This window comes from Macrobrachium nipponense, chromosome 7 (genome assembly GCF_015104395.2).
Source record: "Macrobrachium nipponense isolate FS-2020 chromosome 7, ASM1510439v2, whole genome shotgun sequence".
Classification (NCBI taxonomy): Eukaryota; Metazoa; Arthropoda; class Malacostraca; order Decapoda; family Palaemonidae; genus Macrobrachium; species Macrobrachium nipponense.
Genome location: NC_061109.1, coordinates 44,992,016 through 45,018,040, shown reverse-complemented (window position 1 = coordinate 45,018,040; position 26,025 = coordinate 44,992,016). Strand labels below are relative to the sequence as shown.

Here is a 26,025-nt window from a genome sequence, read left to right as displayed (position 1 = left end):
GCCTGATATACCTTTATTTTGGTGTTAACACGCAAGCAATGATCATCAAAAATTTTCTTGCGTAGTTTCCCAAAAACTGAGTTAGCACATCTTAGGCGATACTGAACTTCGTCATCTATATTGGCATTTGAAGATAGATGACTGCCAGGGTATGGGAAACGGTCTACAGTTTCTAGAGTTTCTCCTAATTTCCATAGTACATGCAACTCTTACGGCTTCAGTTCGGGGTGGTTGAGATAATACTTTGGTTTTTCTAATGATGATGGAAAGCCCAAGACGAGAGTAAGCATTTGCAAATGCATTCAATATAATTTGTGTATCATTTTCAGTTTGAGCACAGACAGCGTTGTCGTCTGCATATACTGAAGCTCAACAATGGCAGTAACATTTACTTTAGTTCTTGCCTTTAGCCGGTTGAGATTGAATATTCCTCCATCTGTTCTGTGACTGATGTATATTTTATATATATATATTATATATATATATATACACACATGTTAAATATTCCTCCATATGTTCTTTTAATTGATGTATATATATATATATATATATATATGATATATATATATATATACATTAAATATTCCTCCATCTGTTCTTTAATTGATGTGTATATATATATATATATATATATATATATATATATATATATATATATATACATTTATATATATATATACATACATATATAAATAAGTAATATGTTGACATGCAAAGACAGTCACAAAAAAAAAAAAAAAAAAAAAAAAACATGACCTATCTGGAAAGCATAACATTCCAAGTAATTCAAGTTCCCGAGAGAAGAGAAGATTGATTAGTTCAAGGATAAGAAAAAAAAAAGGTAACTTACGTCTCCGTTGCGTTGTCGTTCATAAACCTGCGAAGTTAACGTAAGTTGATCCTCCAGCGGGATGACGCATGTGTGCTTTACGGCAGGTGCCAGAAAGGCTACGGCAAGGGCGTGGTAAACAATCACCTCAAACCCTGTATGCAGAGGGGAAACTTTCAAAACCAGAAATACGAGAGAGCCAAAAACCAAACCAAACGAGATTTCAAAAAAAAAAAATAAAAAAATAACTAAAATAAAGGAAATTCGAAAAATAAGAAACCAAACAAAAGGAAACGTTAAAAACAGACACGGAAGAGTATTGGAAAGAGTAGTCTAGGAAAGCCATTTAGTTTATATATAATATATATATATTATATATAATAAGTATATCAGATATATAGATATATATATATAGATAGATAGATAGATAGATAGATAGTGTGTGTGTGTGTGTGTGTATGTGTGAGTGTATAATCGAAAATGTATAAATAGGACTTCGCTATAAAATTTAAGACTTACTACATTGCTTTGAGCTGACAATATTTTGCGCTTCTGTATTCCTGTCGTTAAAGAATGCTTCACTAATTTTATCTATAGTTTTACTTGCTACTAGTCCGTATTATTTTCTCTAGCGCGCGTCAGCGGCAGATACTGGCTGGTTGTCGATTATTATTGACGGATTCCAATGGCTAATTTCCGAGGTTCTAGTTCTTGTTCGGAAAGGTGGATTTTTTTCCTATTTAATTCGAGTTCCTTCCAATTTTATTTTTTTTAATTAGAGTTCCTTCAGTTTTTTTTTTTTTTTATTCGAGTTCCTTCAGGGAGTGAAAGTAACCAAGTTCGGTGTTCCTGATGCTTCATCTCTACTTAAGATTTGATTTTCTTCGTCATTATGGTGCCAAAGACAACCCATAAAGTCTCAGTCAAATATTTTATGAAATATTTGACTGAGACTTTATGGGTTGGTTGTCTTTGGTACCATGATGACGAAGAAAATCAAATCTTAAGTAGAGATGAAGCATCAGAAACACCTCCAATGTCTTGAGGCCACTTGTGAATCGTTACTCCGCTGTTTTGCGTAAAACGGAAGATTTTTGTGATCATTCACCTTCAGTAAACTATGAATGAAATTGTCAGGTTCACTTACTGTTTTAACATACTGGATGGGATTATAGTTCCGTATTTTTGGGCTTAGTGCTGCGTTACTGGAACCTGTGGAGGTTATGAAATGCGCAAGGTCTATTAGCAACTTGACAACTTGCACTGTGTCCAATTTTTGTTTTGACATTCGGAGGCTCTTGTAGCATATCTAACCTCTTCTTAAACTAATATTATCTGTCTATAATAATAAAATCCGAGAGGATTTGACCTTGTTTGCCCTCCCCCGGGTGACAGTAGGTGGGGCATGACATAACCACCCACCCCTTGCAAACCGGTTTGTCCACCCCAGGTAGGGGCGGGGTAGGTAGGGGGACAGGAGGGTAGGGAGACATCCACTTCCCTGCAAACCTGTTTTTCCGCCCCGTGTGGGGTAGGATAGTTAGGGGATCAGCAGGGTAGCAGAGACAGCAAGCCCCGGGTTCCAGCTCGTGTAGAGCACACCGACAAGCTAGTAAAAAATAATGTCCTAGTCGTAGTTGGCACTTGAGGTTGAAGACCACTAACTCCTCATGTTCCAGGTTAAGGTTGAGGAACGCAGACTCTTGACCTCCGTAGAGTATGTAATCCATCTTAGTGCTACATTAGCATAAAACGTGCTTGGTATGTTAGGTTCCTATACCTCGTTCCATGTAACACAAAAGTATATTTAGGACTCTTTGTTCCTCGCCGCATGCCGCCTTTAACTTGGGCTATTCTCAACTCTGGCCTAACTTAATTACGCAACACCGTAAGTGAGGCTTTACATTCACAACGTGAGTGACATTCAACTAAAGATTTGGCTTTTTTGTAGCTTATCGAAGAATATTACATATTCTCCTATGTTGTGTATGATGTCGTACATCGTGTTGGAAATACAAAGTCTTCACTGTTATTGCAACGTGTGCAAAATTAGCTCAGGCAAGTGAATACCTTTTACAAGGAAGATACAATATGCCCGTCTAGAACCATTTAATTAATGCGTATGTATGTACATACTCACGCACTCGCAGTCAAAGATTAACTCCGAGTAGCCAATTTCACATTTATTATTATTATTAAATAGGTTTTTGAGACTATCATTAATATTAATGAGGGATTCCCATCCATTCATAAGAATAATTAGTGCAACTTCGCTTACTTATATGCTTCTGTTCCTGACTAATAATTCAGATCATCGCAAACTTAGTCATATATGACTTATATGTCATTAAACCTACTGAGAATGTCTCGTATTCGAATATTTACTTCGTTTTATTTACACACTTGTTATTTATTTTATTGTTTATTCAACTCTCTCTCTCTCTCTCTTCTCAGCTTCTCCCTCTCTCTCTCTTCTCTCTCTACTCTCTCTCTCGTCTCTCTCTCTCTACTATATAGATATATATATATATATATATATATATATATATATATATATATATATATATATATATATATATAATATATACACACACACACACACACACACACACACAGCCCGTATCGGTCCCTTTTTATTAGCTCCCGAATAAAACACGTTTTCTTTAATTGAAACCTAATACATAGAAAACGAAGCAAATGCATTTTCCTGGTTCATTCTTGTTCCTTCGTTAAAATGTAAACAACCTTAATTACTTACATATTCAGTTAACTAACGGCCCCAAGTTATGTTGATATAGTGTACCACTGCAATGTCCTAATGTGATATGTAGTGAATGTTGCGTCAACTATTTTCATTAGCAAATTCACTGAAAATTATTTTAAAAGTTAAAATAATTTCACTTTAATGGTGAAGATTATGATGATAATGAATGTGATGCAAGACTGAAAATGTTAGTATATATCTCCCATTAAATATGTAAAATGCTCGTTAGCAAAGTGACTGTATTGTTGTTGTATTTTCACGTTGGTCCTTCAAATTTAAGGAATTTAAGAATGACATGGCTATTATATTTACAATAGTTACAGCTGTTATCTAGAACTTAGTTCTAGTGTTTTAGGTGTGTATTTTTTTTAACATGTCCATGCAATTTTTTCAAGTCTTGAAGTTTTCTCCACAAGAATGGGTCACCCTGTGCTCTTTTGTTATAAAACCCAAAGTAGAAATATTCGCTAAACTTGAGTTGTGGATATAGAAAATCAAAACTGGTAATAATAATAATAATAATAATAATAATAATAATAATAATAATAATAATAATAATAATAATAATTATAATAATGTATTAGTCAGTCCCAAGACTGTCCCCCGCCCCTTCCATCATAATGTTACCTATACTCGAGACGTTGTTAATTTTGAGGAATAGCAAGCGATTATTAAGGAGCAAAAAGGTACGTTCCTTCATTGCCGCAAATTAATTTAAAAAAAGAAAAGTCAAACTTAACGGAGATCAAGAAGCCGAAATCAAAAGTCCCAATGTATATTATTCCCTCCTACCAGTCCGAAAAACTTATAGTTTTCATGGGGTCAGTCATTCATGAAGACACCAATTTTTACTTGGGCTATTTTTCAGTGTTTTCAGTGTCTCTGTCGGGAAAGATAACGCTTATGGTAAAATTATTTGAAGATCTAAGGCGGAGAACGTAAGGTGGTAAGTTTTATCGTTAATTGGTGTTTTATTGACAGTTTAAATAGCTGAATTCACAAAAAAGCGTTTCCGATAAGTCTGACAATTGCGTTAAAGGAGTTATCCATAGCCCTTGGGGATATGAGAACTACATGCTTGGGGTATGGTTGACCTGTGGATATTTTTATATAAAATATCTATAAATATATATATATATATATATATATATATATATATATATATATAATATATATATGATTTTAATGTGTCAGTGTATACACGGGTGCACTTTGAAAATAAATTACTATATATAACTATATATAAAATTATAAATCCTTTTGATTTTCTTGTATGTTCTATTCCTAGCTCTGATGCCTGAAGTAGGTATTGAAGTGCATTAAGTTATATTGTCAACAAATAGGACTTAAGTGGGCTTAAGCAAAACGGGTATGGAACCATATTTTATTTATTGGGAGTCTGGACATCAAAAGGTTAAGAACCCCTGGTATAGTTAAATCTGTATTAAACAATAATTGTGGCTTAATATTCGAGAATATTAAAAAGTCACGCGTGTATAAGAGATAAAGATCCATGCATATTCTTACATGGTAAAACATATATTACGTTCACACGTATATTTAAACGTACAGGTTCAGTGATCGTTTGCCTTATGCCTGTCGCTCTTATGCATTCTGCCAAAATTATCCTATAACACACACACCACACACACACACACACACAGAGAGCACAGGTATAGTAAATTATTCCGTATAGGAATGGGCGAATCTCATGAATGATTTATTCGAAACAGAAATAGAGCAGCAGTCTTGACGCTTCCAGATCCGTAAAAGGGATTCAAACTCAGTATTTCAGAAGAATATATGAAAAGTGAGGAGAATAAGAGAAATGAATAAGAACGTATTTTTCTGTGAAAGGTCCGGAATGAGCTCTTAATAACAGGCTAAGACGAAAAGAAAGATATTTGTATAGAGCAGTACCTTAGTATGATCGAGTACCTTCATTTGCGAAAAACGAGAGAAAAATAAGTGACAATGCAACAATGGAAGATCAGTTAACTATGGAATAGCAGATGTAACAACCTCAGCTAGATCTGCAATGATCATACAACATTGATCCGTCGAAGATATGGATTTGCCATCCATATCTTCGATTTTCTCCAGAAATATTTTGACCTCAATTTCCAGAAGTATTTGTTGGGCTAAAGTTTTCCCCTTCGCCCTCACTACCATAACATATCGATACTTCTATTTTCAAGTATCGCAGTAACCCTAATGATTCAGTCCCGAAGGGGGGTTAGTACCTCCAGTGCACCTCACGAGATGCACTGTAGGCATTACTAAAGGTTCTTTGCAGCGTCACTTCGGCCCCTGGCTGCAACCCCTTTCATTCCTTCTACGAAACCTCCATTCATATTATCTCTCTTCCATTTTGCTATCCATTCTCTCCTTACAGTTATTTCATGGTGCAAATGCGAGGTTTTCCTCCTGTTACTCCTTTCAAACCGACCTACTCTCAATTTCCTTTCCATCGTTGAATGACCTATAGGTCCCAGTGTTTGGCCTACTCTCTACTATATTTCAATCCTAACGGTAATTTCCTCAGTGAAGCTAACAAAACCCAAACTTCATTTGAGGATATTCGTCAGCATCCCAACCTCACTGTGCTAGTATCTGGACAGCCTTGGTTTTGCGATATAAGGAAGAGGAGAAAAATGAATTCATTCCCATTGGTTATTTTATCAGTTATGTGTATCAGTCCGAGAACGGCAATATTAAGTAACGATTCACGATTTATTGTTGTTTCACATCCGCGGTGAGACTTCATTACTTATACATCTTTATTTTATTTATATGAGTCTTTAGAAACAATGTCAAGTGTAGTTCATTATTGACTCTCTAGTTGATGATGTCATCTTAATCTTATTTAATTTTGTGTCGACAACTTCTTGAAATTTGACTCCTCTCTCTTGAGACGGCTATGAACTTCATAGTATTCACCGTCATGTCCTCTCTCTCTCTCTCTCTCTCTCTCTCGCTTACCCCTTGAACACTAGTCATATTTTTATCTGCTCAGGAACTGGAAGCATCATGACCGTACGTGTTCATTCATAATTCATTGTGCCGAGATTTAATATATATATATATATATATATATATATATATATTATATATATATATATATATATATATATATATAAAATATTGTCATATCACATTACCGTGATCCATATACATACATCGAGCTACAAATTTCCTTTAATATCTAATTCGCTCTACCTCGGTATTAATATATTTTCATATTCATATATGTTAATGGTAGGGGAATTTTTTAGTCGTAAGACATTTTGTCTGCTCACGGGGTTGGGTTCGATGGTTCGCGCCCTTGAGCCGACAAATTCCTTATCGACTAAAATATTCCCCTTCGGTTAACATATACAATATATTAATTCCGAGATAGAGCGAATTTGATATTAAAGGACATTTGTAGCTTGATAAACATATATATGTATATATATATATATATATATGTGTGTGTGTGTGTGTGTGTGTATATATATATATTATATATATATATATATATATATATATATATATATATATATATATATATATTATATATATATATATATATATATATATATATATATATAGAAAAAAAAGAGATTTTCCAATCTTTTTCGAGACCTTTCTATCCCGAGGACATGTTTTAATTCTGTCATTTTGCCACCGTTTGAACATAATCTCTTGGAATATTTTTGGCCTCAAGCGGAACATTCCTCTCCTAAACATGTTCTGCCAAAACTTCAAAGGCATCATTGCATTGCAAGAAACGCTCCTCTGGCCACATGACCTTGTCATCTGCGATTCAATTCATGAAGACTTCAGAACCTTCTCGACTTCATCGATGCAAGTTACAGATCAAATCATAGCCGGTCGCCCGAAAGGGGACCTTTCTTTCCTGTGGCACAAATCGTTAGACAATATGATAAAGGTGATGACCTACAGGAGTGACAGATTGCTGGGGCTTCAAGTGACAGTAGAGAACTCTAAAATCCTAATTATTAATGTTTACATGACATTAGAAAATAACAATAATTTTGATCATTACTGCATGATCCTAGGGGAGTTACACAGTATTATTCATGATTCTCCGACTGATCATATTTGTATAATCGGGGACCTTAATTCTCACCCCACAAAACAATTTTAGAATGAACTCACTCGCTTCCGTCAAAATCATGCTCTCCTGGCTGGATCACTGCATCACATCTCCACAACTTCATGATTCTATTATGACCTGCAATATTCGCTATGATCTTGCAACGGGCTACGATCGCATCCCATTACAGGTGTCATTCAGTACCCCATCCCTCCCCACCGTGAACCCACTGTTCGCCCACCAGCAGTAAACTGGGATTTTAAAAACCAACAGAAAGCCAGATACTATAGGGCGACCACGGAAACCAGGTTGCGGTCAATAGTTCAACCGGCAGATGCCTTACTTTGTACTAACACAAATTGTAGAAATGACCACCACAGGAGGGATCTGAATGAATTCTATTCGAACATAATCTCCGCTATGCTTGCTTCGGGCAGGACTGCCTACAGATTTCAAGGTAATTCTCGTAATTTACCTGGATGGAATGACTTGGTTAAAGATCTGTATACATACTCACGATAAATGTTTTTACTGTGGAGGCAAAATGGTAGCCCCAGGGAAGGGCACACTGCATTACTAATGAGACAGGCGAGAGCGCAGTTCAAACTTGCTCTTAAGCACTGCAGGTTAAATGAAAAACAACTAAGAGCCGATGCAATGTCTAGAAACTTAGAATCTGGCGATTATCCTCGTCTTTGGAAAGATATCCAGTCCTTAAATCCCAAAACTAAAAAGCTATCACAGAGAGTAGGGGAAGCAGTCGGAGACGAAGCTATCGCAAGTATGTGGGGCGATTACTTCAACAATATCCTGAATTCCATAAATGATCAAGATTCCCGAAGGGATGTAGATAACCTCCTTACTGACAACATTCAATTTCATTTTGCAGACCGTATTACGCCAGGTAACATCAGCGATGCCATAAACAGCCTACCTAATAATAAATCGCCCACCTGTGATGGTCTTCCTGCAGAGACCTTCAAATTCTGCCATCCGATAATTTACATTTTGCTAGCTCCCCTATTCAATGCGTGCATAATTCACCGGTTTCTTCCAGACTCCCTACTCATAGTTCACTTGATACCATTAATCAAAAACAAGGTAAAGGATACAGCTGACCCTGGCAACTACCGACCGATTGCAATCACAACGATCGCATCGAAGATACTTGAGTCTGTTCTTCTAGTGAGACTTCTCCCCTTTCTACACACCACTGACAACCAGTTCGGGTTTAAAGCAAACCACTCAACCGACACCTGCATCTACATACTGAAAGAATTGCTGAACTACTGCCTATCATCAGCCTCTCCTGTTTTCCTTTGTTTTGTAGATGTGAGAAAAGCATTTGACAGAGTAAACTACCTTAAGCTCTTCCTGAAGCTGCATAAAAGGGCACCCCTGTATCTAATTGGCATTTTACATTGCTGGTTCTCCACACAGCAATTCTGTGTCAAATGGGGTAACGTATTATCTTACACCTTCGGCTACCTAAACGGGCTTCGGCAAGGGGGCATTCTCTCTCCATACCTGTTTAATACGTGCACAGATGCCTTGAATGTCAAACTGAACTCACTCCCAATCGGATGCACCGTCAATGAAACAACTATAAACAACCTCTGTTACGCCGACGATATGGTTTTGATTTCCCCATCAGTGCAAGGTCTCCAACGACTCATCGACACTTGCCGCCAATATGCAGAGGAATTTGATATAATCTACAACGAAACTAAGACCCAGTGCATGTCGCTGCTCCCGAGATCGCTTAAGCATATTGCAGAACCTCAAATTTTCCTCGAAAACCATCGGCTGGAATTTGTGCACGAATTTCCGTATTTGGGTCACATTATCACCGACGACCTAAAAGATACGGCAACATGATTGCAAGGAGGTTTGCCCTCTGTCACCGAGACGTGAAACTGCTGCTCTTCCGCTCGTACTGCTACACAGTATCTATGGGTGTTCCCTCTGGATGAACTATACCCGAGAGACCATGAGACGCATCACTGTTGTGCACAATGACATTCTGAGACGCCTCACAAACACTCCCCGCTACCACTCCGCCACACAGATGTTCATAGAAAACCACCTGGACAATTTAAAAATCATTGTTAGGCGAACAATGTCCAGTCTGGTAACCCGAGTGAGAAACAGTAGCTACTCGTTCATACAAAGCATCCTAAGGAGTGAAGCAAGAAGAAGATCTAAATTGTGGGAAAGATGGGAAAATAAGGCCTTTGTCCCCTAAAGGACTTAATATGTATTGGCAAGATGTCATCTGCAGTTTTTGTCATTATTACATTTATTGCTGATATTTTAATTTTTCATGATTACTATCAAGTTAAAGTTTTTTTTTTTTTTTTTTTTTTTTTTCATTCAATTTATGTATTTAGCCATCTGGACCTGACTACTGTAACCACCCAAGGTCTCTAGTTGAAATTTAAGTTATATGATATGTGCACTAACTGTTATTACTCTCAATGCATATTTTTTTTCTCACCAATATTATTACTGTTATTACCAGTATTATGATTACTAGCTTTTATGCTACCTCAGCTATTTTGTGGATAAGTGCCGATTATTCATTTTCTTTTTCTTTTTTATCGTGTCTCATGTATCTAGATTGTATATGTTACTGTCTGTATTTTGTATATTCAAGGTATATGGCCCTGAGCTGAAATAAAGCATATTATTATTATTATCATTATTATTAATATTATTCCTCAGCTTAGTCTACGGCCGCCAACTCCCATCTTTAGAACATAAACTAGCCCCAGCCTTGGTGTTAATCTCTGATACGGTGGTTCTTTTAGGCCATCGTGCATACTTTATCAATTTTCTCTTACTCGGGTAGTAAGCCTACAAGCTACTTCGTTGTTGTTCTTGTTTTTTGGCTGTTAGATATCTTGTAATATCTAAATGAATATCTTATTTCTGATTTTAACTAAATTCTGGGACGCATTTGAACCATAAGTGTTAAATTACATAACACTAAAATCTGTGATCATGTCTCGTAAACAATTTTCATATGCCATCTCAATCCTTTTTTTTTTTTCTTACTGAATTGGTAGAAACAATTTTTTAATATTCATTTGTTGGCGTGGTATACCCCCGATTAAGAACAGTGAAAGAGTAAATTACGGAATACCAGTAAGATTATGCGACGTTGCAAATTCATCCGTCAACGAAATCATGTGAAAACTTTTATCTCGACTAATTTATTGCCGTTGGCAACACCCTAACATATCTCAAAAGTCTGTGTCTGGAAAAATAGTAGGTTATACATATCGATGTGTTTGTGTATATATATACACACACACTAACATATATATATATATATATATATATATATATATATATATATTGTTTTCATTCGGTTTAATAGTCTTTAACCATAAGTCACTTTGTTAAAACTGTCAAATTTCCTGAAGATGATCAAAATATACATATCTGTTGATAGCCCCAGATTTCTCTCAACTTCATTATTATTATTATTATTATTATTATTATTATTATTATTATTATTATTATTATTATTATTATTATTATTATTATTCTGGCTTTATTAAAATCTTCTATGTGGATGATGACCGTTGTCTTTTACGAAAACAAAGTAAAAACAAAAGATAAAATTTCACTTTGAATATATCCGTTTATTTACGAAAGCAACATAGAGAAAGAATCTCGAATTGCATTCGTCAAAATGCAAGTACTTTATGAATGACTTTCACATATAGAAGTTAGATATTCTCGAACTTAGTGTTGTTTGTTCCTGATTTTTTTTTTTTTTTTTTTTTTTTTTTTGAAGAGGAGGAGAGATTCCCGTTCAAGTGGAATTAACTAGGTCCGTTAACGAGGTTATTCGGAGATTATGTTCATTTGTTTGTTTGAGTTTGTCCGTCTGTCCATTGAGATATCTTGGAAAAGTTTTTTTAATGTATTTAATAAAAAAAAAATTTTTTTTTGCAGGTTTGACCAGAAGGCAGGTATGAGCTTTTATACCTATGTGTGCGCTCGCGCGTGTGTGCGTATTAAAATACAAATTTTCAAAGTTTTGTCTAGAATGTTTTTTTTTCTTTCTTTTTTTTTATCATAATGGAGAGTTGGGATATTTTGACAGTCGTTTTCGGAGGTACGTTCTTTGTGGATACTCTGAGATTTCGTAAATTGAATTAGCCTTTACTGGCACCCTTTTATGTTAAAAGAAAGAGAAAGGCAACAGATAATCAAGAAATCCAGTAATAAGGGAGATTTCAGTATCTGCATCATCGTCACTTAGTGGCATGTAGTCACGAACGCAAAATTTAATGCTTAAAACGACACTGTTCTTAAATAAGGGCAGTATTTCGGTAATTCTAAAAAAAAATCGAATGAAATTCATATATTTTTAGTTGATTTTGAAATTATCCCTCTTGATATATGGCGTAAGAAACTAATTGCTTAGCATTAGCCTGAAAAATTAATTATTTGAAAATTTGAATCTGTAAGATATTTTGTGTCTTATATTTCTTTTTATGTCAACAAATTTCTTATTTGGCTTCTTTCCTTAGAAAGTCGCCAGATGACAGATGCCAACAAAAAATTTGTTTATTTTTGTACGCGACACAAATCGCTTTTCACACAGTACGGTTAGGTTTCCTTTGTATGTGTACAGTTGCGAGTTGCCGTTCAGTGAAGAAGTCAGTCAGTATTTTCTGAGATTGTTATTACCGAAGAACATTGCGTCTTTCTTTGATGTTTAGTATTCGGTAGCGCGAGTGAGCCTGTGAACAAGACTCGGTCTTTGTTCTATTTAAATTGCATATTATTAACTGACGTCGTTTCTCGTTCAAACTAATGCTTACTCATTTAGTCAAAATTTCAAAAGAACTTGTATCATGCCTCGTATCATACTTGAAACCTTACATCTTTTTCGTATCGTATTCTTCACCTTTTACTTTTCTGTAAAAGGAAACTATTTGTCTGTCAATCCGCACTTTTTTCTGTCCGCCCTCAGATCTGAAAAACTACTGAGGCTAGAGGGCTGCAAATTGGTATGTTGACCATCCACCCTCCAATCATTAAAGAGACCAAAATGCAGCCCTGTAGCCTCAGTAGCTTTTATATCATTTGAGGTGAAAGTTAGCCATGATCGTGCGTCTGGCAACGCTGTAGGACTGGCCACCACCTGACTGCCGTGGCTAAAAGTGTCTTGGGACACAGCTCATACAGCATTATACGCTGAACAGAAAATTCGATTGCTCCGAAAAAACTTCGGCCCATTTTTTACTTGTTTATCTATTGTATTTCGCACGAGTTCATAATTATGTCCGTATAAACTTCGTCATCTTAAATTCATTAAATCTATATGTCCGCGCCCGACCACAAATGTACTTTTAGGAGAACTTTATTTTTCTCTGTTGCAAATATCCGAGAAATGCAAGAAAAACCGACAAACCGGTTTAAACTGCTTCACCCGGCTATATTTTCACCTATTTGAACCAATCTTCTTCCAACACGGTTACTCTTCTCCCGAGTTAAACCTTACCCTTTGTTTCAGCAATACGTTCAAGTGGAGTTTTTACTCAACCTTAAACACACTGAAATCCGAGAGGGGTTGTCTGAACGATGCCAGATGGAGCCAAAGAAAAATCATATTCTATCTTTTGTTTGTTTTATGATGCAGTGAATAATTGCAATTAGTTGATTGAGACAAGTCTTATTACTGCTGCTAATATTGCGGTTACTATGATTGCTACTTTTGTTATTAATGATTATATATTAATATAATATTCCCCCCTCTCTCTCTCCTCTCTCTTTCTTCTCTCTCTCTCTCTCTCTCTCGCTTCTCTCTCTCTCTCTCTCTCCTCTCGTCTCTCTCCTCTCTCTCTCTCTCTCTCTCTCTCTCTCTCTCTCTCTCTCTCTCTCTCTCTCTCAAAAAGACAACGCGTGTGAGTCTCCAATTCGTCAAGGATAAAAATATGTTTCGTTGTACCTAGTCTTATGATCTTTGTGTCTTCGCTTTATTATTATTATTATTATTATTATTATTATAGGAGTAGTAGCAAATAATAGTACTAAGTAGTATGCTTTAATACTGTCTGAATATTTTGAATAGGATTTTGAATCGATATGATTATATTTGCATTATAAGTATTGAGTCGTGACTTGCTTGTGCATATTATTATTATTATTATTATTATTATTATTATTATTATTATTATTATTATTATTATTATTATTATTATTTTATTATCATTATTATTATTATTATTATTATTATTATTATTATTATTATTATTATTCCCTGCCCTAACAATGATTTCACTGTCCTTCACCTTGAAGATTAACAGTGAACTGTTGTCACGGATGCCTGCATAAGTTGAGAGTGATCTCTCTCCTTGTGTTGTTTAGAACCAGACGTAATCCAATACCCTTTGAATTATCTCCCCCTTTGTTGAGGATTTGGGGGTGGGTGGGCGCTGCGGGTGGTCGGGGAATGGACGCCGGGAAGCATGCCCAACGCACATGATTGGAATGACCCATTTTCTTATGACTGTCGTTTGTTTCTCTGATTATCTTACGGAAGTTCGGGTTTGTGCTTTTATTTCAGCGATTATAATCATAATGATATTTCATTTAACAATTCTTTTCATAATTAAGACTATTTAATTATTTGTATCTCTTCTTCAGGATCTGAAAGTAATGATTTAACAAATGTGGCAATGAGTGCTACGTAAAATGTGGAAACATTGACATTTGTTTTTTAAATAATATCACAAAATGCCTTGGGTGTCATACTTATATTATGCGGAGGAAATGCTAATGAGGCATAGTAACATATTTTGTACATAAAGCACAAGTGAAGCAAAAAGCTCATAGCTTCTTTCTGTATCAGGAAGTAACTTTTTTTGTGTCACTGTCCATTTTCGGATGCCATAAGTATATCAGGAAGGCATCACTGTTCATATTTTAAGTAAATAATTGTCGGCGTATCGGTAATATCCACGGTTAGCTGCGCCTTCCGGAAGGTACATACGTAAGATCTCTTCCCAAGTGGTGATAGATATACAAATTGGTTCAATGGTTGAGAGTTGGATTAGAATTCATATGCTTGTACGAGCTCTTATTCTCAAAGCATCCTGTAGATATAGGTACCTGGTTGGTTGAATCGTATTCACCCCTCCTCAGGTCCCCTCAGGCAGGGACCTTGAGAGTTGAGAGTTGAGAGGAAAGGAAGCTCCAAAGGAAGACCTATCAGCCGGGCAGGTATTCCATGCCACTCCTGGCTATGGTAGCCCTTCCTTCCTGGGTAGGAAGACGTGCCAACAGGAGGGCATGTCTAGTGCTGGTCTGGAGCACTTTCAAGAGGTTACGCGATGTGTCAGCACTGGTCTGTCTGCATGTCAATAGGCTCAGATTCTGTTCGTAGTTTTTCTTCTCAGCTTAATCCTTAATCGGGGTCGCCGTTTTCAACGAGTCTCATCCAGCTGTTTACATCGTGAATGGCTCATTTCATAATTGGTTTCGACAGATGTTTTACGGACGGAATTCCAGCCTGGCTCACATCCTCCCGGTTTGTGCGACCTCTGAACCGGCGCCAAGTTGTGTTGGCATCTGCCACCTCCTCCCAGTTGCCCGGATGATTTCTGTTCATAATATTTCATTATTAATGTTAAAATGTTTACCGCTTCGTTACTTGAACGTTTAAACAATATTTTTTCAAAGGACATGAAGTAGAATGTTCACTGACTTTGCTCTCAGTTGTCTTCCAGAAAACTGATATATTATCATTGTTTATCATGTTTTTATTCATGTGTCTAGATTGTGAATGTTGTTTTCTATACTTTGTATATATATTCTATATATATTGGCCGTGAACTGAAATAGAATTTATTATTATTATTATTATTATTATTATTATTATTATTATTATTATTATTATTATTATTATTATTGTTATTTTTTTTTTTTTTTTTTTTGCTCTATCACAGTCCTCCAATTCGACTGGGTGGTATTTATAGTGTGGGGTTCCGGGTTGCATCCTGCCTCCTTAGGAGTCCATCACTCTTCTTACTATGTGTGCCGTTTCTAGGATCACACTCTTCTGCATGAGTCCTGGAGCTACTTCAGCCTCTAGTTTTTCTAGATTCCTTTTCAGGGATTTTGGGATCGTGCCTAGTGCTCCTATGATTATGGGTACGATTTCCACTGGCATATCCCATATCCTTCTTAGTTCTATTTTCAGATCTTGATACTTATCCAATTTTTCCCTCTCTTTCTCTTCAACTCTGGTGTCCATGGTATTGCGACATCAATGAGTGATACTTTCTTCTTGACCTTGTCAATCAACGTCACGTCTGGTCTTGTTTAGCCAACGTATCACCCTATCCGTTCTGATACCATAGTCCCAGAGGATCTTTGCCTGATCGTTTTCTATCACTCCTTCAGGTTGGTGCTCGTACCACTTATTTACTGCAAGGTAGCTGATGTTTCTTGCAACAGGCTCCAGTGGAGGGCTTTTGCTACTGAATCATGCCTCTTTTTGTACTGGTTCTGTGCAAGTGCCGGGCATTCACTTGCTATGTGGTTTATGGTTTCACTTTCGTATTGCACTTCCTACATATGGGAGAGATGTTATTTCCGTCTATCGTACTTTGAACATATCTGGTTCTTAGGGCCTGATCTTGTGCCGCTGTTATCATTCCTTCAGTTTCCTTCTTTAGCTCTCATCTGTAGCCATTGCCAATTGTCATCGCTGGCTAGTTCTTTAGTCTGTCTCATGTATTGTCCATGCATTGGTTTGTTGTGGCAGTCCTCTGTTCTTTCTGTCTTTCTCCTGTCTCTGTATATTTCTGGGTCTTCGTCTGCTTTTATTAGTCCTTCTTACCCATGCACTCTTTAGCCACTCGTCTTCACTGGTTTTCAGATATTGCCCCAGTGCTCTGTTTTCGATGTTGACGCAGTCCTCTATACTTAGTAGTCCTCTCCCTCCTTCCTTTCGTGTTATGTATAGTCTGTCCGTATTTGCTCTTGGGTGTAGTGCTTTGTGTATTGTCATATGTTTCCTGGTTTTTCTGATCTATGCTGCGGAGTTCTGCCTTCGTCCATTCCACTATTCCTGCGCTGTATCTGATTACTGGCACTGCCCATGTGTTTATGGCTTTTATCATATTTCCGGCGTTGAGTTTTGACTTGAGTATCGCCTTGAGTCTCTGCATATATTCTTTCCTGATCGTGTCCTTCATCTCTTGGTGTTTTATATCTCCTCCTTCCATTATTCCCAGGTATTTGTATCCTGTCTCATCTATGTGTTTGATGTTGTTCCCATCTGGTAGCTTTATCCCTTCAGTTCTCGTTACTTTGCCTTTTTGTATGTTGACTAAGGCGCATTTTTCTATTCCAAACTCCATCCTGATGTCCTCAGATACAATCCTTACAGTCTGGATTAGGGTATCTATTTCCTTGATGCTCTTACCATACAGCTTGATGTCGTCCATGAACATCAGATGGTTGATTCTGTTGCCTCTTTTCTTGAGTTGGTACCCGACATCCATCTTCTGTAGTACTTTTGTCATGGAATCATGGCTACTACGAAGAGTAGTGGGGACAGTGAGTCGCCCTGGAAGATCCCTCTCCTGATATAACCTCTGCTAGTCTTATTCCAGAGCTTGTAAGTATGTATTCCAGTGCGCATTGTATTTTTGAGGAAGCTGATGGTATTTTCCTCTGCCCCATATATTTTCAGGCATTCTATTAGCCATGTGTGTGGTATCATGTCGAAGGCTTTCTTATAGTCTATCCATGCCATGCTTAGGTTGGTTTTCCTTCTCCTACTGTTCTTCATTACCATTTTGTCTATCAGGAGCTGGTCTTTTGTGCCCCTACACTTCCTTCTGCAGCCTTTCTGTTGGTGGGGGAATGGTTTTTGTTTTCCTTTCCCTAGGTAGTTTGTATAGTAGGCCTTTCACTGATGATACCTGTTAGTAACTTCCACATTATTGGTAGGCAGGTGATAGGTTATTATTATTATTATTATTATTAATTATTATTATTATTATTATTATTATTATTATTGTTATTATTATTATTATTATAATTGGGCACAGGTTTCCGTGTCGAAAATGATGGCAATGATTGCAGGTCCACAATAATATAGCAAGTGAATTTATGGTCTTTAATGGATATTAAAAGCTTTCGAATCTTGTGCTAGGTTCATCTTCAGTCAAATGAAGATGAATCTAGCACAAATTTCGAAACCTTTTAATATCCATTAAAGGACCATAAGCTCACTTGCTATATTATTATGGACCTGCATCCATTATTATTATTATTATTATTATTATTATTATTATTATTATTATTATTATTATTATTATTATTATTGTTGTTGTTGTTATTATTATTATTATTATTATTATTATTATTATTATTATTATTATTATTATTATTATTATTATTATTATTATATAACGGACAAGAAAAATAATATGCCGCAGATATAGCATGGTCGCATTTAATGAGACATTTCTGCTTTCAACGAATTATAACGTTCATTCACTTATTAGGAGTACTACACTGAGAAAGTGAAAATATAAAGAAATGAAATATATCTTTTAAACTTTAAAAGGAGAAACTGAAGAGATAACAGTATCGTAGCTGACACTATACTGGCTAGGAAACATTATATATGGTTTCATACAAAAGACGAATAAATTATCAATTAGAATAAGAAAATGTTACATCCATAAATAAAAAGATAAGTGACATAATATAGACACAAGAAATTTACTTCTATCAGAGAAATCGAAGAAGTGACAGACAAATGGTTCAGTGACTCGTCAAGTATAAATATTTTGCTCACACAGGAGCAAGAAGACAGCCGGGATAGTAACTGCGCATGCGCAGTTCGAGCCTTGTGCCTCTTTCTACAATATGAGTTGTTTCTTTAACCTCACATATGATTAACTAATAGGATTTCGACCCCTGACAAGTTACTGAACCATCCAAGATTGCTACATATATCCAGCAACGAGTTCCTATCCTAGTGTTGGCACGTAGGGAAGGGTCCGAGTCCAGAGGTACACATTGTCTCTCGTTCCCTTTTTTCACAAAAGCCCTTAAGGCTGGCTTAATCTAAACCATTCAGACACTCTACGCCATTAGTTGTTTAAGACTGCGGATAAATGAAGCATGAATAATGAAACGCGGCAGACTTCAGTTCTTTACTGCATAAACCAGTAGTCTTCAACCTTTTTGAGGTCATGGCCTACTATAGATATCTCCAAATACCCCGGTCCACTACTTCAGATTTAGAATAGGAATTGATAAGTTCAAAATACAACATATAGTTCCTGGAACTGGAATTTTATTACAAGTTATTACCATACACATGCAAAATATAGATTTTCATAAATTCAATATAGAAATATGCTCATAGTCTTTTCATGACCATTTATATAATCTAAAAATTAGGTAGTGAACAATTACTGGGATAGAATAAGAAAAAAAATTTATTTCTATATTTTTTCATATACTGTTTAGTTATTTATAATTATAGGTCCGGATAAAAGAAAATATACTTTTATTTTCATTTTTATATATTGGTTATTTAACTTTATATTCTACATTTTTTTTTGTCCGTGGCCCACCTAATATTCAGCCCATGGCCCACATTTTGAAGACCACTGCCATAAACAGTGACTTCTTTCTGTTATATGTTTAGGGCATCCTCATCTTCCAAAGTGACATGAAAGAAGTCATTTCCAGATATTGAGAAAGATTATGTGCGCTGTCTCATTTTCATGCTTCACGCTGCCTCGCTTACGCGCACCCCTGCCAGGAGTCTATAATTGCTTCAATAATTTGCGAGACTTTAGTTGCGCTTTCAAAATACGTGTTCTTGAATGGTTACAATTCAGCCATCGTTATTTTCATCACGTGATAATCAGTTGCCTTCACTCCTTGAAGAGAAGAAACGAATTATAACAGAATTTGAGAAGAAAACAGCAGGAAAAGGGCGCTTGCCGACTTGCAATACTAATTTAGTTAAATATGCTTGAGTAAAGGCCTCGTGATAATAATAATAATAATAATGACAATCAAAAGCCACAGTAGTGTTAAAATATATTATTGTACAATGGTAAAAAATACAATAATATATTTTAACACTACTGTGGCTTTTGATTGTCAATATTATAGCCTCGTTACGGAGGTTCCTTAGTTCAATAATAATAATAATAAAATAATAATATAATAATAATAATAATAATATAATAATAATGGGCACAGTTTTCCGTGTCGAAAATGATGGCAATTATATAGAATGTGAGTTTATGGTCTTTCATGGATATTAAAAGCTTTCGAATCTTGTGCTAGGTTCATCCTCAGTCAAGTCGCGTGACTGAAGATGAACCTAGCACAAGGTTCGAAAGCTTTTAATATCCCTTAAAGACCATAAACTCACATGCTATATTATTGTGTACCTGCAACCAATAATAATAATTTCTTATTATTAATATTGCGACTGCTTTTCTTAGAAAATCAAAAGCCATTAATGTGATAATAATATCGATATTATTATTATTATTATTATTATTATTATTATTATTATTATTATTATTAATAATAATAATAATAATAATAATAATAATAATAATAATAGAGCAGTGAGCAGTAAGTGACTGCTTGCAATATTTACAACAGTGCGATATGAGCATTGCTGTGTGCTGTGCACAAACAGATGTATTACACGAAAAATTGCAATATTATGCGGATGAAATACTAGAGAGAGACATGAGAGTTGTTGTTGGTGATATAAATAGTAGTTCCTCGTTGGACAAGAGGCTTACGCGCTCGCCTACCGATTTGGTAGTCCCGAATTCGAATCCCCGCTCTGCCAACGTGGAACCAGAGGAATTTGTTTCTGGTGATTAGAAATTCATTTCTCGATATAATGTGGTTCGTATCCCACAATAAGTTGTAGGTCCCGTTGCTAGGTAATCAGTTGGTTCCTAGCCACGTAAAAATATTATTTAGTCCTTCGGGCCAGCCCTAGGAGAGCTGTTAATCAGCTCAGTGGTTTGGTTTAACTAAGATATACTTAACTTTTTTGGTGATACAGATGCAAACGAGGGTCGGAACATAGAGGGTACAGACAGTGTGATACAAAAGGAAAGCCTAGGAACTCGTGAATGGATATGGGGTGCAATTCATCGGTATTTGTGGTGTCAAATAAACGTAATCGGAGATGCTCCTTTCCAACATAAAGTCATTTATAAATATAATTGGACATCTCTAGATGGCAGCCGTAGATACCAGGGAGAAAAAGAACGCTAAGGAATGCGTGGAATTATGGAAGAACAGATATAGGCAGTGATCGTCAGCTTGTCATTGCCTCACTGAGGCTGAAGCTGAAATTGAAAGCACACAATGGAAAAGTTGACAGATAAACAGTGATTAATAGAGTGAGTTACTTTTACAACTGAGTGTCGAAATAGGTTTGCAGTTTTGGAAACCATATCTGAGGAGAAGCTGACTATCAGTGAGGGTTGCAATGTCATCAGAAATATATGTGATATTATATATATATATATATATATATATATATATATATATATATATATATATATATATATCAGTCTTCTTTATAAGGATTACTATGCTACGTGCCAACATGACTCGGGAACCTTGAAGAACATGAGACCTGAGATACAATCGAAAGCTTATGATGTACGTATCTATCTTCATTCTGGCGGGTTTTAGTGTTCGAGTGTACAGTGGCAATGAGTGTACGTCTTCTTGCGACATAATATATATATATATATATATATATATATATATATATATATATATATATATATATATATATATATATATATAATAAATCAAATACATAGAATGTTGCTTTATTATTCCCTGCACAATCACTTCTAGAAGAGATGCACTTTTTTTAGAGCCGATCTCTCTCTCTCTCTCTCTCTCTCTCTCTCTCTCTCTCTCTCTCTCTCTCTCTCTTTGCTATTAGATTTATTCTGCCTAGTGCAGGTCGCGCGAATTATTATCATATCATTAAATTGTTGGTTGTGTAGTGAAATCACTAAAAATTTGGTGGTGTAGATTTCGTGTGCTTAGACAATAGCCACTTAATCGTAAAGCAGGTTTGCTACGGTGCGGTTTGTACTTGATTGACAAAATGGGAACGACTTTTTGGTAGGGTAGAGATGATGACTTAAATGAAGATCATTCGAGAGACTGAAGAAACAATAAGGTATTGTTCGTTTGCCGTCTCCGGTTCCTTGACCATCTGTGTTTTTGCCTCCTTGTTGTCAGGAGTGAGAGGAGAGCTTCTTAACTTGATCTTTGCGCACGTCTTTTCGTATGTGTTCGCGTGTGTTGTTACATCTATACCGTATATATAAATATGGTATATCTATTTATATTAGGATAGATAGATATAATAATTAGAGATCATATATATATGTGTGTATATATATATACTATATATATATATATTATATATATATATATATATATATATATATATATATATATATAATAATTTTGCTTTCATATATTCATCCACGTTCCATATTTTCGTGATTCATTTATATATATATATATATTATATATATATATATATATATATATATATATATATGTATATGTATATACACACACACACACACACTTATATAATATATAATATATATAGAGAGAGAGAGAGAGAGAGAGAGAGAGAGAGAGAGAGAGAGAGAGAATTTCTCTCTCACACGCCTCATACCCTTGGAAGGAGTGGCTCCAGGAAGTGCGCCACCATCTATTTCTAAATATTCATGGCATGGTTTAACAATGCCACATTGGATTTGAAGGATTCGTGTCCTTGAGTGGTTTCCCTGGCCTAGGATATGAACCCAGGTCTTTTTGCATGCATCCTCCCCAATCCTACCCAAGACCTAACGATTCATCCTTCCGCTATGCCAAGGATTGACACAGAACTGGGGCATGTTCAGTTCTGTGAAAAGGACATCGCTCGTCTGTTGTATATAAGCAATTCAGTGGGTTCTGTTGAACAGCTATTTAAATTTCCGTATATTCTCCCGGTAAAATGGTCAAGTAATGAGGTCTTAGCAAAAATTATGCTCTATTTTTTTCTGCCCAGATTCATTACATGAGATTCTTAGTCAACTGTCCAAACAAAATGTACCTTTAGAATTCAAGGTTATTTGCCACAGGTTCGTGTCTGTCCTTGTTTATTTTGAAGCCTTTGCTTCAAGTTCCCAATATCCTGTTTATTTCTCATAGTTTTAGTCTTCGTAAACATCTCTCCACGATTTATTTTCTATTCAATAGATTGCTAGTTTTCCAAAAATGTTTTTCCTTTGCATAGGTTGTTTAACATTTTTTAATTCCATGCTTACTCCCCGTTCCCTGATTTCCTTTGTTCGATTCCCAAGTTCTAATTCCAGTAGTTAGAAGTTTTTGACATCCCAATCTTTAGCCCTTTTTGTGCTGGTTGTAAATACGATTTAGTCCATTGTCTCGATATGCCCTTGTGGAAATTAATCTCAGGAGAAGCCTTCTTCTCCCATGATATATCTAACTGTGGGAACAATGCGGGCAAGGTGGGCTTGGGAAAGCTTCAAAATTTATTAGCTCTTCCGGGTTTGAAATACTATTGTCCAGTTTAGGTCCAAAGGTCTATAAATATCGAGGCTACCCTTGGCAGTCTCCCTCCTCCAATGACAGGGATTGGTAGACGACCAGTTGCATACTATTCTGGTCATTGCTGAATTCGTCATGTCCACTGCAATGCTGCAGCGTCGCCATCAAGAATAAAATCTGTCATACCTTCAACCTACAGTAGTCGTACCGCTGATGAATCTCTTATGGAGGTGAATCAGGTAAAACTTCACCTATCTTGCCCCAACTCCGGCCCGTGAACGCCCTCAATCGGTGGCTTTGATACTGAAGCACAACGAATCGTAGAGGCATTTGCATCCAATCTTCAAGAATCAACATTAAGTTTGTGCGTAAGACTAAAACGCTACTAAGGCTGCTTCGCATATGTTTGTGCCTTTGATGCTCTTAAATCCTTCTCCCTGTAGACCAGTGGTTCCCAAATCGTCCCTGGGAATGGACTACCAACCCAATAGAAATAATATATCATGGAGCATTTCAGTTATGAGTAACGATAAATATACAGTATAGATCTTGGTTTTGAAATACATTTCTCACTTAGGAATGACAAACTGGATTTCCAGAAAATTATATAGAATTGTTCTCGTTTTTATCTGCATTTTTGGAATTTTCTTTTCACTGACAAGATCTTCAGTGTTAGGTGTACCAATGTATTTCTGCAAGTAAGGGAAGACTGATATTCACAGGAAATGGTTCAGAGAGGTGCCAAGCGTTTCGGAACTTCACCACACCAAGGGCTGGATAAAAATTTGTATCACGAATGTGCTAGGCTAGGGCCTAGTGCTACAAACCTAAAAGATCATCGTATTTCTGAACTAGGAATGAAACAATAAAATGAATGGTCACTTATCTATTTGGATAAGATTTCTCGAACCACATTTTCTAAAAATAATGAAATCTCCGTACCAGGTGTAGTGAACGTCCTGTGGACCACCAGTTGAGAACCTCTGTTCTAGATGGCTACAGCGACATGGCTGTTTTCGTGGGAAAAGAAAAAAACGCATTAAAGTCTCCACATCATTTTCTGATCCAGAATTTCTCCGAGACAATATCTGGGTCCGTGTTGATGAAATCTGGAAATTACTTGTCTGTCATTGTCTCAAAAAAAATTTTTTAAAGGATATTGGAAAACAATGAATTTGTTAAAAAAAAATATTGGTAAACAATAATTTTGTTCTTTTTGGTCCACAATAATATACTGATGGTAGCAGTAGTGAATTTTTTTTCGACTAAAGATGAACTCAGGGTAGGGTTCGAAAACTTTTATATAGTTTTATAAAATTTTACTACTGCTACCATCAGTATATTATTGTGGATCAAAAAGAACATTACTTTTGCCCTCGTAATTGAGATTTCTAAACAAAGCAATGATTGTTGTATATGTTCCCAAGGTGCATTAGCCTAAATACGGCAAAATAATTACACCGTAATCTCTGTTAGTCAGATGATCTCAGATCGCCTAATATGTATGTAATGAATCTTGGCAATGCGGTTACAGAATACAGTTGTGCACTAATATTACCTTGCATCCATATCTTGCTCAGATGCCATTATCTTAGTACCCGCTACCTGACATCTCTCTCTCTCTCTCTCTCTCTCTCTCTCTCTCTCTCTCTCTCTCTCTCTCTCTCTCTCTCTCTCCTGCAAAAGTATGGACCAATCTATCTGATATTTTATGATTTTTATGAAAGATGGTGCCACAATTTACCTGACGTTTTTCGTAATGCTATATCCTCGTGTATTTATTTATTTATACATTTATTTAGTTATTTGTTTATTTATTTATTTATTAATTTTATAACTTGATTATGTTACCGTATTTTTCCTAAATCACACGGGTTTTGAATTCCACGGGAGCTAGCTCACAATGGATAGTTTCATATGAACAATTAAATAGTGGCATATGAATATTCTGTCTTTGTGAATAATAATTATGATGGGAATGGTCATTATTGTTATAATTATGAAGTAGTAGGTGCAATGTAGTCTTAGTGATAAGATACCAGTAATAGCAGTTTAATTTTAAGGAAAAATAAATAAATGAAGTGAAGAAAGATTCAAGGGAAAGGATACAAACACCAAAATTAATACTATTCGCTACTCCAAATTTCCCTCGAATAGACTTGCCTTCAGCACATCCTTAGCTCCCCACCCCCTCTCCCTCCCTCAACTCCATATCCCCCCATCTTCATTTGATTCACCGGCAATGAATATTAATCATTACGATGATCGGAAAGAAAATATCAGGAAACAAAGTAACTGTAAAAAAGTACCAACTTTTGCAGGAAAAAAAGACAATAGAAAAAAATAAGTGTTTCTTGTATTTAGGAAAAAAATATCTGTCACATTTACGTACTCATACCATGAAAAACTATAAAACATGTAAATTTGGAACTTTTGATCTATGTCAATATAATATATTTATTTTAATGAAGAATTTGGGTTATACATATATTATGCCCAATGCCTTCTAAAAATTCTGAGATGGTCTTTCTTCCTTCCACTCTGTCATTGCAAAGACGTTGTATTCGCTTCTACATTTGAATGGCCTTTCTGCTGTTCTTTTGTTTGGATGCAGTGCCAATCGGGTCTTGTTGCATCAAAGTGTCGACAGTGGCATGATCCTTCCAAAACCACTGTATGCATTTAAATATA

General features: G+C 35.8%; 1 protein-coding gene across 6 annotated transcripts in view; it reads right to left on the bottom strand.

Moving 5' to 3' along the window:
• Positions 1–26,025, bottom strand: part of LOC135217696 (organic cation transporter protein-like) — a 66,856-nt gene that overhangs the window by 15,579 nt on the left and 25,252 nt on the right. For 2 of the 6 annotated variants that reach the window (XM_064253677.1, XM_064253675.1), the window contains one exon: positions 851–984. The exons of 2 other annotated variants lie outside the window; for them this stretch is intronic. In XM_064253677.1, coding sequence (XP_064109747.1) covers positions 851–873 — 23 coding nt within the window. In that variant the 5' untranslated portion in view covers positions 874–984. Of the gene's footprint in view, positions 1–850; positions 985–4,333; positions 4,476–14,009; positions 14,142–26,025 lie in introns of those variants that run through there. 2 more of the 6 variants (XM_064253676.1, XM_064253678.1) reach the window with 2 other exon arrangements.